General features: G+C 37.4%; 1 protein-coding gene across 1 annotated transcript in view; it reads right to left on the reverse strand.

Moving 5' to 3' along the window:
* Window positions 1-501: 501 nt before the first annotated feature.
* ZPBP (zona pellucida binding protein) overlaps window positions 502-13,236 on the reverse strand; it is a 129,086-nt gene continuing 116,351 nt past the window's right edge. The window contains exon 7 of the mRNA XM_023743098.1: window positions 502-805. Coding sequence (XP_023598866.1) covers window positions 620-805 — 186 coding nt within the window. The 3' untranslated portion in view covers window positions 502-619. The remainder of the gene's footprint in view (window positions 806-13,236) is intronic.

Here is a 13,236-nt window from a genome sequence, read left to right on the forward strand (position 1 = left end):
CCCTCTGTCAATTTGTCATACTATGGGGCTTGTGTGTTGCTAGGATGCTGGAAGCTATGCCACTGATATTTCAAATACCAAAAGGGTCACTCATGGTGGACAGGTTTCTGCAGAGCTTCTAGATTAAAGCAGACTAGGAAGAAAGGCCTGGTGATATACTTCCAAAAATTAGCCAGTGATATTGTGCTGGAAGATTAGGCCCCTAGGTTGGGAGGCACTCAAAATACATAGTAACTGTAACGATGGACTTGAGCCTATCAATGATCATGAATATGGCACAGGACCGGAGCAATGCTTAGTTCTGATGTATGTGGGGTCACCATGAGTTGCAGTCAACTCTAGGCAACTATCAACAACAACGCTAAGTGACTCGAAACCGTTAATTATTTGTGTTTTCTCCCAGACAACTGCCTAATGCCACTAACTCTCTTTGCTGTAATATTAATACCAAGACTGGAATTAAACCAGCTTTATTTCTTTTATATCTTCAAATCTACATAGTCTTTTCAAAAACACCACTTCAAATAAGCTAAAGAAATATTTAAATGATAGTAAAAATAAGTGATAGGCATAACATAAGTGAATTTTCATAAATTAAAAAAAATGAAATCAGAGTTCATTACATACCACAGCATTCAGGACAGTTTGGATGTGTCAGGGCATTCATTCCATACCCTGGAAAGCAGCGATTAATCCAAACCATATGGAGGGTACCTTCAATATAGTATATTTCAGGCAATGGCTCTGCACGTTTGCCTAGAACTTCTACTTGTTGATTAAAAAATCTTTCTATGAGATTTTTAGCCTAAAATATAAATACAATTTAAAAAAAATTATTAGCTACTTTTTATATTAATAAATGTACTTTAAGAATAAATAAGGTTGCTTATGTATTTAGAGTTAAGAAAGAACAAAGTTTTGGGGTATTTATTTTTTTTCTTGCATTCATAGGATATAAATAACACATGCAAAAATGAAAAAAATGCCATCTCCAAATCTCAAATATTTCCAAATGTGCTTCCATATATAACACAAAGAATTCATTTGGATATATAACTAAACTTTTTGGTCCCTTTTGGTTTTGAATAATATATTGCTGGGCATCTGAGCAAAATCAAGATAGCTCTTTGAAATTAAATTTACTCTAAGAGACTGAAAGTTTAAAAACTTTAAGCAGCTTATCCTGAGGCATACCCTCCACTCATTCCACAAAGAAATACTAGGTTTAAAAACAAGAATAAGGCCCATGTTACAACTTCTAGCTCTGTGTTCCAAAAATTAAGTTTACAAAATAATTAAGGCATTGTTCTGATTTATAATTACCTTTATGTTTGTAATCATTATTCTGGCTTGACTCCTAAAATTAACAAGAGGCTTGTACTTTTCTGGGACTCAAAAGCTCTACCTGTTAAAGCATGAGGTATTGTCATGAGTTCAATTCTTCTACAAGCCAGTTTTGCTCAATTCTACCATGTTAAATTGTTAAACTGCACCTCTAGTCAGGAGTATGGATGGACGGACACTTGTTAATATATAACTACTAATGGTGTACCTCAACTTACTCAGTTTTTCCAATACTTTGTAAATTATATCACTTCCATAAAAATTTATATAAATAACTGTAAATACAAAATTCAATCTAAATATACGACTCCTGTTGTTCTATTACTCAGTAATTAACTTTCACAGTTTAAATAGTTTTCCTGATTTTTGATAAATTCTAATGGCTTTTTTGCCTATTACATGGTCAACCATATAATTTAGGTTACTGAAGTGCTTAAAAACCCACTGCCATCGAGTTGATTCCAACTCATAGCGCCCCTATAGGACACGGTAGGACTGCCCCATAGAGTTTCCAAGGAGCAGCTGGTAGATTCGAACTGCCGACCTTTTTGGTTAGCAGCCGAGCTCTTGACCCCTGCGCCACCAGGGCTCCAATGAAGTACTTAAGATGAAAACAAATGTGGTATTTATTTAATTCTACTTATTGCCAGACTGAAATTAAATGTTTCAGGAGACATATTCATAATCACTCAGCTTTCTAGCCCCCTTCTCCCCTCCAAAAAAAAATGAAGCTAATGATCATATAAATCAGATTCCTGTTCCTTATTTTCCCTCTAAAAAAAAGCACAGATCTCCTAGTTAATACAAATGAAAAGAAGATAAAACATTGTTTGAATCATTAACTGAATGTTCTTGTACTGAATATGTTCATGATGATATGGGGTTAATAATTTGCACCAGACAAAGAGTGAAATTGAGGAAAACTCTGAGTTGTATAAGGACTACAGATTAAAAAGTAAAGCTTTTTTGGACTGGTTTGAATAATATAACAACAAATCATTTTTTGGAACTGTCTATATATTAATCATTTGGTTGAAGACACACAGAATTAATATGACTGAATAGACATTGGGTTTTCTAGCCCACTTTAACCCCCCCATTCCTCCTCCTCCCCCCCCAAAAAATTCATAGAATGATTAAGTATATATAGAAGGAATATGCTTTATAATGACTGGTCATTTGGTTACAAGACTGGAAGATGAAACCCCTACTCTTTCAACAATGAACAGTCTATAAATATATGAAGTTTTTTATGTAGAAGTTGAACAGCTTGTTTTAAATACAACAATCTGCTCCACTGGCCATGCCAAGTTAGAGTGAATAAGGATGAATGGAAAGGGTGTACTATTTGCTCTAGGTTAGTCCAGCAAACCAAGCAGACAAAACTACCCACAATTAAGGGAGTTCTAGGATGGACAACAAACATCATATACTGTATAAGATCAGAGTCTAATTGGGGCTCTAGTTTCCACTAAACCAAAAAAAACAAACCTGTTGCTGTCAAGTCAATTCCGACTTATAGCCACCCTATAAAACACAGTAGAACTGCCCCATAGGGTTTCCAACGAGTGGCTGGTAGATACGAACTGTCGACCTTTTGGTTAGCAGCCATAGCTCTTAACCACTGCGCCACCAGTGGCGAGAACTAATATCTACCAGATAGCGATTAAACCTGCAAGATACATTCCTCTGGTTACTTTTGGTTAATACCTGTATTTGGGATCTTTGGGGAAAATATCTATAGTCATTGAATAGGGTTGGAACTAAGAAAATAAAAATAAAATGCAGACTTAAAGGTGTCTTGGACAAACTGGAAAGATTTGTGAATTTTGGTAGAAGAAACTGGCAATCTTGGTGCTCAGAGACCAAACGAAAGGAGGACATGTCCAGATTTTATAGTAAAATGTACCAGTGGAGACTCTAGAAAAAGATTAATCAAAAACATAAAACTGTTAGTCTCAGGTCTGTCAGTGAATTAGGAAGACAGCTATGATACAAAGTTTGAAAGTAGGACCAAAGGGAGGAGGAAGAAAAGGAAAGGTTAAATAATAATAGAATTATATGAAAGTTGTAATTCACTCATAAGAATTATAATGAATCTCAGCACTTCAGAACAGAAACCTCTCATTTGGTGATTTGGGGACCACTTCAAGCCTGAAGCAAAGGCAAGAAATAACAATTTTCACTAAGTGACATCATAAGAATTTAAATTTGCATGAAAAAATTAAGCTCTTAGATGAAAAATTAAAGACAAATTGTAATTTGTACTTTGAAATTATTAGAGATTCAACGTAGCATATTAAGTTTTGTTTTTGTTTTGATTTGTTTTTATCAGTGTATTTCTCACAGGAAAAAGTAAGCAGATAAGTTGGGGAGTGGGCAGGTGAAAATGAAATAAATACATAGGAAAAGATTTCCATTTCCAATCATCTCATATACTAGGTATCTAGAAACATCTTTCTGCTAAAAATCTCCTAGCAGAGTAAAAGCGAACAAAGCTCTCAGGTAGCCATATTGCAACGATTAGAGGAAAAATAAAAGCTGGGGTTTGGGGAGGAAGGAAAGGAGAATGGAAGGAAGGAAGGTTTAAAAATGAGAAAAAATCTGCCTAAAGAGAACTAGAGAAAAGCCTTAAGCTTGTCAAAAGAGAGCAAGACTCTAAGTGAAATAGTGGACCTGGGAAAACAAAACAAAAATTTAGAAAAAACAAACAAACAAAAAAGCTAGAGAAAGAAGAAAACAAGAAAGCTTCTCTGTCAAAACAGTGAGGTGTTGGGGGGAACCCCTCTTGAGAATTCCTAAACAATGTTCTGCCTTCAAGCGGGTTGGGAACTTTATATGCATTTTCTGCGTTGTCCAAAATGTCTCAAACTAAGAAATTAACTTAAAACTTGGTCTTTGCTTGGGAACAACCCCGAGACATTAGACAAAAGCAAACACAAAACTGTAGAAATACACTCACAAACTAAGCTAAATTGATAGAGTGATAAATATGACATTATCATCAAGAATTATGCAGTACATGATGAAATAAATCACCATGATGAAAAACAACAAGAGCCAAATTAAACCATTAAGAAATTCATATAGTGGAATTTCAGTTACCTAAAATACAAACATTATATAAAATGTGTTTAAAATACATAAAGACATAAAAATTGAATGGAAACATGAGAAAAGAAAATGATACCAAGAGAAAAAACAAAAAGCACTTTTGAAAAGGGGTCAACATGATCTAAAAATAATTATTGGAGTGAAATTAAAAACTCAAAGGACAGGCTGAACAACAATTTAGCCACAGATGAACTCAGAAAAATAAAAACACAGTAAGTATCTAAAGAGATCACTCAAGAACACAGTACATAAACAGGAAGCAAAATGTAAATTTGTAAAAAAGAGATGGAGAAGTAAATAAGAAAACCCAAAATACATCTAGTAAAATTCCAGAGAAGCAAATGGAAAAAAATAATTTTCCAAAGGATTTTGGCTAAATATTCTGAAGAACTGAAGATGGAGTGAATCCTCAGATTCAGGAGGCACAATGAATTCTCTAAGAAGAAAAATGACTAGAAGGAGAAACTGAGATGCAAGAAGAAAAGGCAAGCAACATAACGAATAAAACTAAACAGACATTGACCTTCTGGAACAATTTAATGATAGAAAAAAAATGGAAAAATTAAAAAAAAATAAACCTAAAACACTGGAAAACAAACCATGAAAGGTGGAAGGGGTCATGAGAGTTAAAGACCTTTAAGGCTTTTGTATTTTTTAGAAGGGCAAAGTAAATTAGGTTGGTTCTGTTGTCAAATACATATCTTAAGATTTGAAGAAAAACCACTAAAAGTAAATTAAAAAAAAAAAAGAAAAGAATGTATACCATCCAAACAACACAGAAAAAAGCTGTTTTAAAAAAGTTAGATCAGTCCAAAAGAAGATAGAGAAGGACCTAAACTTGAAGAATAGAAAACCAGGGTAAATAATACATAATTAAATGGCAAAGCCCAATCCACATACAGGAGTAATTATGATTTGTAAATTATAAAGCAACCACCAATTTAAAGCTATATAATGGAATTATTCAAAAATACACACACACTAACATACACATTAACACAACCCACATAATTAATCGATCAACCAATGAAAAATAAAACAGTATGAAAGAAAAAAAATTTACAAAGAATAGATGGGACAAATATAGAATAAACGGCAAGACTGAGGATTTAAACTCAAGCATATTGAGAAACAAATTATGTGTAACTGTTCTATATATTCCAATTAAAAGGCAGAGATTATCAACTAGATTTAAAATAAGCCCCAGTTATATGCTATGTACAAAAATTGCCCATATACAAGTTCAAGTTGAAGCTGAAGAAAACTAAAACAAGTCCACAAGATCCAAAACACAACCTTGAATACATCCCACCTGAATTTAGAGATCTTCTCAAGAACAGATTTGACGCATTGAACCCTAATGACCGAAGACCAGACCAGTTGTGGAAGGACATCATACATGAAGAAAGCAAGAGGTCATTAAAAAGACAGGAAAGAAAGAAAAGACCGAAACAGATATCAGAAGAGACTCTGCAATTTCCTCTTGAATGTAGAGTAGCTAAAGCAAAAGGAGGAAATGATGGAAGACCTGATCAGAAGATTGGAAAAGGTGGCTCGAGAAGATAAAGAATTATGAAATGTGCAAAGACCTGGAGTTACAAAACTGAAAGGGAAGAACATGCTCAGAATTTCTCAAGCTGAAAGAAGAGAAGAAAAAATTCAAACCTGGAGCTGCAATTTTGAAGGATTCTATGGACAAAATATTGAATGATACAGGAAGCATCAAAAGAAGGTGGAAGGAATACAGAGTCATTGTACCAAAAAGAACTGGTTGACGTTCAATCATTTCAGGAAGTAGCACATGATCAAGAACTGACAGTACTGAAGGAAGAAGTCCAAGCTGCACTGAAGGCATTGGTGAAAAACAAGCCTCCAGGAACTGACAGACTACCAACTGAGATGTTTCAACAACCAGATCCAGCTCTGGAGGTTGCCAGAGAATTTGGAAGACAGCTATGCTAAGAAATTTGGAAGACAGCTACCTGGCCAATTGACTGGAAGAGATCCATAGGTCTACCCGTTCCAAAGAAAGGTGACCCAACAGAATGTGGAAATTATCAAACAATATCATTAATATCACACGCAAGTAAAATTTTGCTGAAGATAATTCAAAGATGGCTGCGGCAGTACATCGACAGAGAACTGCCAAAAATCCAAGCTGGATTCAGAAGAGGACATGGAATCAGGGATGCTATTGCTGATGTCAGGTGGATCTTGACTGAAAGCAGAGAATACCAGAAAGATGTTTACCTGTGTTTTACTGACTATGCAAAGGCATCTGACCGTGCGGATCATAACAAATTATGAAGAAGACTGCAAAGAATGGGACTTACAGAACACTTGATTGTAATCATGTGGAAACTGTACATAGATAAAAAGGCAGTTGTTCATCACAATAGCAAAAAGATGGAAACAACCTAGGTGTCCATCAACAGACGAATGTATAAACAAATTATGGTATATCCACACTATGGAATACTACACAATGATAAAGAACCATGAATCCGTGAAACATTTCATAACGTAGAGGAATCCAGAAGGCTTTATGCTAAGTGAATTTAGTCAGCCACAAAAGGACAAATATTGTATAAGACCACTATTACAAGAACCCAAGAAAAGGTTTAAACACAGAAGAAAACATTCTTTGATGGTTACAAGGGTGGGGAGGGAGGGAGAGGGTTACTCACTAACTAAATAGTAGACAAGAATTATCTTAGGTGAAGGGAAGGACAGCACACACTACAGGGGAAGTCAGCACAACCGGACTAAACCAAAGCTAAGAAATTTCCTGAATACAACCAAACACTGCAGGGGACAGAGTAGCAGGGGCAGGAGTCTGGGGACTATGCTTTCAGGGGACATCTAGGTCAACTGGCATAACAAAGTTTATTAAGAAAATGTTCTGCATCCTACTTTGGTGAGTGACATCTGGGGTCTTAAAAGCTAGCAAGCAGCCATTTAAGATGCTTCAATTGGTCCCAACCCACCTAGAGCAAAGGAGAATGAAGAACAACAAAGTCACAAGGAAGGTATCAGCCCAAGAGACAGAAAGGGCCACATAAACCAGAGACTGCCTCAGTCTGAGACCAGAAGAACTAGATGGTGCCCAGCTACCACCAGTGACCACCCTGACAGGGAACACAACAGACAGTCCCTGATGGAGGAGGAGAAAAGTGGGGTGCAGAACTCAAATTCTAGTAAAAAGACCAGATTTCATGGTCTGACTGAGACTGGAGGAACCCCAGAGAGCATGGTCCCCGGACTCTCTGTCAACCCAGAACTAAAACCATTCAAGGCCACATCTTCAGACAAAGATTAGATTGGACTTTGGATATAAAATTATACTCATGAAGAGTGTGCTTCTTTGCTCAAGTAGATACATGAGACTAAATGGGCAGTTCCTGTCCGGAGGTGAGATGAGAAGGCAGAGAGGGTCAGGTGCTGGCTGAATGGACACGGGAAATCAGGGGTGGAAAGGAGGAGTGTGCTGTCATAGTACAGGGGGAGCAATTAGGGTCATATAACAATGTATGTGTAAACTTTTGTATGAGAGACTAACTTGAACTGTAAACTTTTACTTAAAGTACAACAATAAAATTAATTTTAAAAAAAAAGGCAGTTGTTCAAACAGAACAAGGGGATACTGCATTGTTTAAAGTCAGGAAAGGCGTATGTTAGGGTGGTGTACTTTCACCATACTTGCTCGATCTGTATGCTGAGCAAATAATCTGAGAAGCTGGACTATATGAAGAGGAATGTGGCATCAGGATTGGAGAAAGACTCATTAACAACCTGCGATATGCAGATGACACAACTTTGCTTGCTGAAAGTGAAGAGGATTTGAACCACTTCATAATGAAGATAAAAGGCTATAGCCTTCAGTATGGATTACACCTCAACATAAAGAAAACAAAAATCTTAACAACTGAACCAATAAGCAACATCATGATAAGCAGAGAGAAGACTGCAGTCAAGGATTTCATTTTACTTGGATCCACAATCAACACCCATGGAAGCAGCTGTCAAGAAATCATTTGACGCATTGCATTGGGCAAATTGGCTGCAAAAGACCTCTTTAAAGTGTTGAAAAGCAAAGAAGACTAAGGTGCACCTGATCCAAGCCAAGATATTTTCAATTGCCTCATATGCATTTAAAAGTTGGACGATGAATAAGGAAGATGAAAGAAGAATTGATTCATTATGGTGTTAGTGAAGGACACTGAGTATACCACGGACTGCCAGATGAATGAACAAGTCTATGCTGGAAGAAGTATGTCCTGGAACCAAGCATGGCTAGACTTCGTCTCATGTTCTTTGGACATGTTATTAGCAGGGACCAGTTCCTGGAGAAGGACATCACACTCGGTAAAGCAGACCGTCAGCGAAAAAGAGGCAGACCCTCAGCGAGATGGACCGACACAGTGGCTGCAACAATGGGCTCAAACATAGCAAGATTGTGAGGATGCGCAGGACTGGGCAGTGTTTAGCCTGTTGTACATAGGGTTGCTTTGAGTCAGAACCATCTTGCTGGCAAATACCAACAACACCAAAAAAAAAAAAAAAGTTTTTCTATATATGAGCAACCAATTAGAACATGAAATTTAGAAGTTTTCAATAACATTAAATAAAAATATAAACATAAAATACATACAAGACTTCAACACTGAAAAATCTAAAACATTGTTCAGGATAATTAAATAAGACCTAAATAATCAATAACAGAACTATACCTGGTTCACAGATGGGAAGGCTAAATAAATTAAGATGTCAATTCTCTTCAAACTAATTTACAGATTCAAAACATTTCCAATCAGTATCTGAGCAGTGTTTTTGAATGGTATTATTAACTAGTTCTAAAATTTATTTGGAAATGTAAAGTACCTAAAATAGGCAAAACAATTTTGAAAAAGAACAAAGACAAAGGACTTACAGGACCTGATTTCAAGAGTTGTTATATGGTAATCAAAATGGTGTAGTATTTGTGTAAGGATAGATATTGTCTTAGTCATCTAGTGCTGCTATAACAGAAACACCACAAGTGGATGGTTTTAACAAAGAGAAGTTTAGTTCCTCACAGTAAAGTAGGCTAAAAGTCCAAATTCAGGGCATCAGCTCCAGGGAAAGGCTTTCTCTCTCTGTCAGCCTTCTCATCAATGTTCCCCCAGACTAGGAGCTTCTCTGCACAGGGACCCCGGTCCAAAGGACGCGCTCTGCTCCCGGCACTGCTTTCTTGATGGTATGAGGTCCCCCTGTCTCTCTGCTCACTTCTGTCTTTTATATCTCAAGAGATTGCCTCAGGACCCAATCCTGTAGATTGAGTCCTGCCTTACTAACACAACTGCCACCCATCCTCCCTCATTAACATCATAGAGGCAGGATTTACAACATACAGGAAAATCACACAGTACCAGGAATCATGGCCCAACCAAACTGACACACACATTTTTTGGGGGACATAATTCAATCCATGACAGATATAAAGAATAGAATCCAGAAATAGACATACGTTTATATGCTCAACTGATCTGCAAAAAGTCTGGAAGATACTCCAATGAGTAAAGGACAGACTTTTCAACCAATGGTACTGGAACAAGAGGAAACTATTGGGGAAAAAAATGAACTCTGAACTTACTTTAAAACATACACAAACACTGACTTGGCTGTAGGTCAGTGAACTAAACACAAAAACTATAATATCTAGAAACCAACATCAAAGAAAATCTTTACAACTCAGGTGTACACAAAGATTTCTTAAATAGAGCACAAAAAATAAAAAAGAAACACTTAAATTAGTATTATCAAAGTAAAAAAAAAAAACAACTTTTTTGATGATTTCCTCTAAGAAAAAGATGGCATAGATGTACTTTTCCCTAGTTCTCCTACTAAATATAAAATATATAAAAAACCCTGGACATCATATATAAAACAAACATAGGAAGATTCCAAAAAGTAAAAAGAAGGCAGACCAACTAAAGGCCTCTGGATCAATGAACAACACTGATGAGTTCTGTTTTTTTTTTTGCCTCATATATCCTAGACTTGGAGCTGAAGAAGCCAGAAACTCGAACCATCAAGTGGTGCAGACAAAAGTAGGCCCCAACAAAAATGTGCTCTCTCTAACCAACGGACCAGGAAAAGAACAACCTAGCAAGACAGAAAACATTTAGATAATAACTACTCTACATCATCTGTGCATTCAGGGGCCAATCTAGCAGACCCTGCTCACTGCACCTATTGCACAAACCAGTCCAGGGAAACTAAAATCACCCACCTCTGACACTAAATTATGTGGTGGATAACAAATCCCACTCCACACACCAGCCATGTCATTTGGAAATCTCAGCTTCTCTCCCTACTCAGTTCAGACCCCAGCTGCTCATTCAGCCCCTCCAGCCACCCGGGCTGGGTCAGTGGGTATCGTCCACAAGCTCTGGAGTCCTTGCTGACTCCCTCTACATCAGACCAGCTGGTCGTTTTCTCTCTAACTCCCAGTCACCTGGGGCTGGGTCAGCAAGAACCAGCTGCAAGCTCAGGTGTCCACATGACTCCCTCCACTTCAGGCTAGCTGGTTCCAAATCTAGGATTTTCTTTTACCCCCTCAGTGTACCAGATGAAGGCCCAGGAGTTCACATGACTCCCCTCACTTCAGATCAACCGGCTCCCCCTGCTCCTTTGTGTATGATAATTTTCTAAAACGGCCCACAGAGCTCATGGGAGACACTATACCTGTGATGACAAAAGGATACAAATGAAGAGACTCATAGAATGAGAAATGGGAGGAGTCCCAGCACAGAGCTTCCATGTCCCCAGGGGACACACTTACATTCCCAAGAGCAGATATTCACTCTCTCCAAACTGGAAATTCACTGAATCTCTGTCTTCCACAGCCTTTACTGGCCTCATCACATTGTCATGATAAATTACAACATGGCTGGTGAGGCTTAGTCAGTATCAGGCCCTCAGGTGAGCCTCTGTCTTCAGAGATCTCAGAAACCTACAACCAAAGGCCGAATTGCTTTCTATACCTCACACCGATCAAACACAACAGAAAAATCTTAGGACCCACCCCACCCACACATCAAAGGCAGATTGGAGAGCCTAGGCTTTCACCCTGACTAGACTGCAAGGAATCATCCCAACTTCCCCAATAGTGCCAGAGAAGGCCAAGTAGGGACCCTGGACTTCCATACCTCCACAACCACCTCACTCCCCAACCTCCCCCCACCACACACACCACTCCCAGGCAGTAATGAGCCTATTCTGCTCCACAGTGTCAATAGAAAACACAAGAGGAGCATGGACTTATACTCCTACCTGGCAGTAATGAGGCATCCCTACCCCTTCCACTGGGATGGTATCAGAGAAGGTCTAATGGAAAGTCGCCACTACCCCTTATAATGAGGCCACTCCCTGTGGTATCCATGGAACAGTAACAAGCTCCTAGACAGCACGGTAGAAGTGGTAGCCAAGTGGGGAGCCAGAACTCTCACCATTGCCCAGTGGTAATGAGGAGCCCTTCCCTTCTTGGGTATCAAAAGAGGCTGATTAAGGAACCTGGATTATTACCCCAACCTCTTAGTAAAGAAGTAATGTCACCCCTCTTTTCCTGCGGGAGCAGTGTTAGAGAAAGCCATCAAAAACAGAAAGTTTAAATAAGACCCAGAGTCTAAAAACATAACAAAAATGTCTAGGTTTCAATGAAAAACCTATAATCATACCAAATAAAAAAATAATAAAAAACACAACTTGAATGAAAAAAGACAATCAAGACACTAAAACTGAAATAATAGGGATGCTATAATTACCTGAAAGATATTTTAAGTAAGTCATCGTAAAAATGCTTCAACAAAAGAACGTACTGAGCTTCTTTAAGGGTTATGGAAAATTTTGCAAATGGATAGTGGTAATGGTTACACAACATGATGAAGGTAATGTAACTGGACTGTACATGCAGAAAATGTTGAAACTGCAAAATCCATCTACACTACAATAAAAATTTAAAAAATTATCAAAATATAATAAAAAATAATATCAAAACAAATATTAAAAATTATGAACAAAATTTGAAAAACAAAAAAATGGAAGGTCTCAGCACAGGAAAAGAAGATAAAAAGAATGTCCAAATAGAAATTTTAGAACTGAAAATTACCACTAAAATAAAACCCAATGCATAGGTTCAACAGTAGAATGGATGGAACAGATGAAAAAATCAGTGATCTTAAAGATAGAACAAAGAAATTATCAAATCTGCATGACAGAGAGAAAACAGACTGAAAACAAAACAAAAAGAGCCTCAGAGACCTGTAAGACAATACTAAAAGATTTGATATTCATGTCATCAGAGTCTCCGGAGAGAAGACAGAGAATAGGGCTGAAAGCACAGAGGCTGAAAGGAAGTTGATGCATTTTCTTAAGTGATGAAAGAAAAGGGTTTTAAACCTCAAATACAATACCTGTTAAAAATATCCATCAGAATTTAAGAAGATACATTGACTAATGGAACAGAATTGAGAACCCAGATGTAAACCATTCCACCTACGGTCACCTGATCTTTGACAAGGGCCCAAAGTCCATCAAATGGGGAAAAGACAGTCTGTTTAACAAATGGTGCTGGCAAAACTGGATGTCCATCTGAAAAAAATGAAACAAGACCCATACCTCACACCATACAAAAAAACTAATTCAAAATGGATCAAATACCTAAATATAAAGTCAAAAACTATAAAGTTCATAGAAGAAAAGATAAGATCAACGCTAGAGGCCCTAATACATGGCATT

This window comes from Trichechus manatus, unplaced genomic scaffold (assembly GCF_000243295.1).
Source record: "Trichechus manatus latirostris isolate Lorelei unplaced genomic scaffold, TriManLat1.0 scaffold00235, whole genome shotgun sequence".
NCBI lineage: Eukaryota > Metazoa > Chordata > Mammalia > Sirenia > Trichechidae > Trichechus > Trichechus manatus.